Here is a 411-nt window from a genome sequence, read left to right on the forward strand (position 1 = left end):
CTGCTGCTGGTGCTGCTGGCCGCAGCAGCAGCAGCAGCAGCGCAGCTGCAACGCAGCCAAATGTAGCAGCAGCAGCAGCAAACGCAGCAGCAGCAGAAAAGCAAGTAAAGACAACCAATGGACATCCTGCTGCTGCTGCTGCTGAGAGACAGCCAGATATACTCTCCTCCTTCCTGCAACAAAACAAAACACAAACACCCCTGCTGCCGCTGCTGCTGCTGCTGCTACTGCTGCTGTTGCTGCTGTTGGTGCGTCGCCTGCTGCTGCTGCTGCTGCTGCTGCTGCTGCTACTGCTGCTGCTGCTGCTGCTGTAGAATCCGTGCACCCAGAGTCTCCTCCCCCCCTAAACCCCAAACCCTAAACCCTAAACCCTAAACCCTAAACCCTAAACCCTAAACCCTAAACCCTACT

The 411-nt window shown here is 56.4% G+C and overlaps 1 protein-coding gene across 1 annotated transcript in view; it reads right to left on the reverse strand.

Moving 5' to 3' along the window:
* The window catches only part of EMH_0055410 (uncharacterized protein), a gene marked incomplete at both ends in the record, with an annotated part of 3,112 nt that overhangs the window by 1,239 nt on the left and 1,462 nt on the right, over positions 1–411 (reverse strand). The window contains one exon of the mRNA XM_013497233.1: positions 116–343. Coding sequence (XP_013352687.1) covers positions 116–343 — 228 coding nt within the window. The remainder of the gene's footprint in view (positions 1–115; positions 344–411) is intronic.

The sequence above is a fragment of the Eimeria mitis genome, genomic scaffold (assembly GCF_000499745.2).
Source record: "Eimeria mitis Houghton genomic scaffold, Emh_scaff2550, whole genome shotgun sequence".
Classification (NCBI taxonomy): Eukaryota; Apicomplexa; class Conoidasida; order Eucoccidiorida; family Eimeriidae; genus Eimeria; species Eimeria mitis.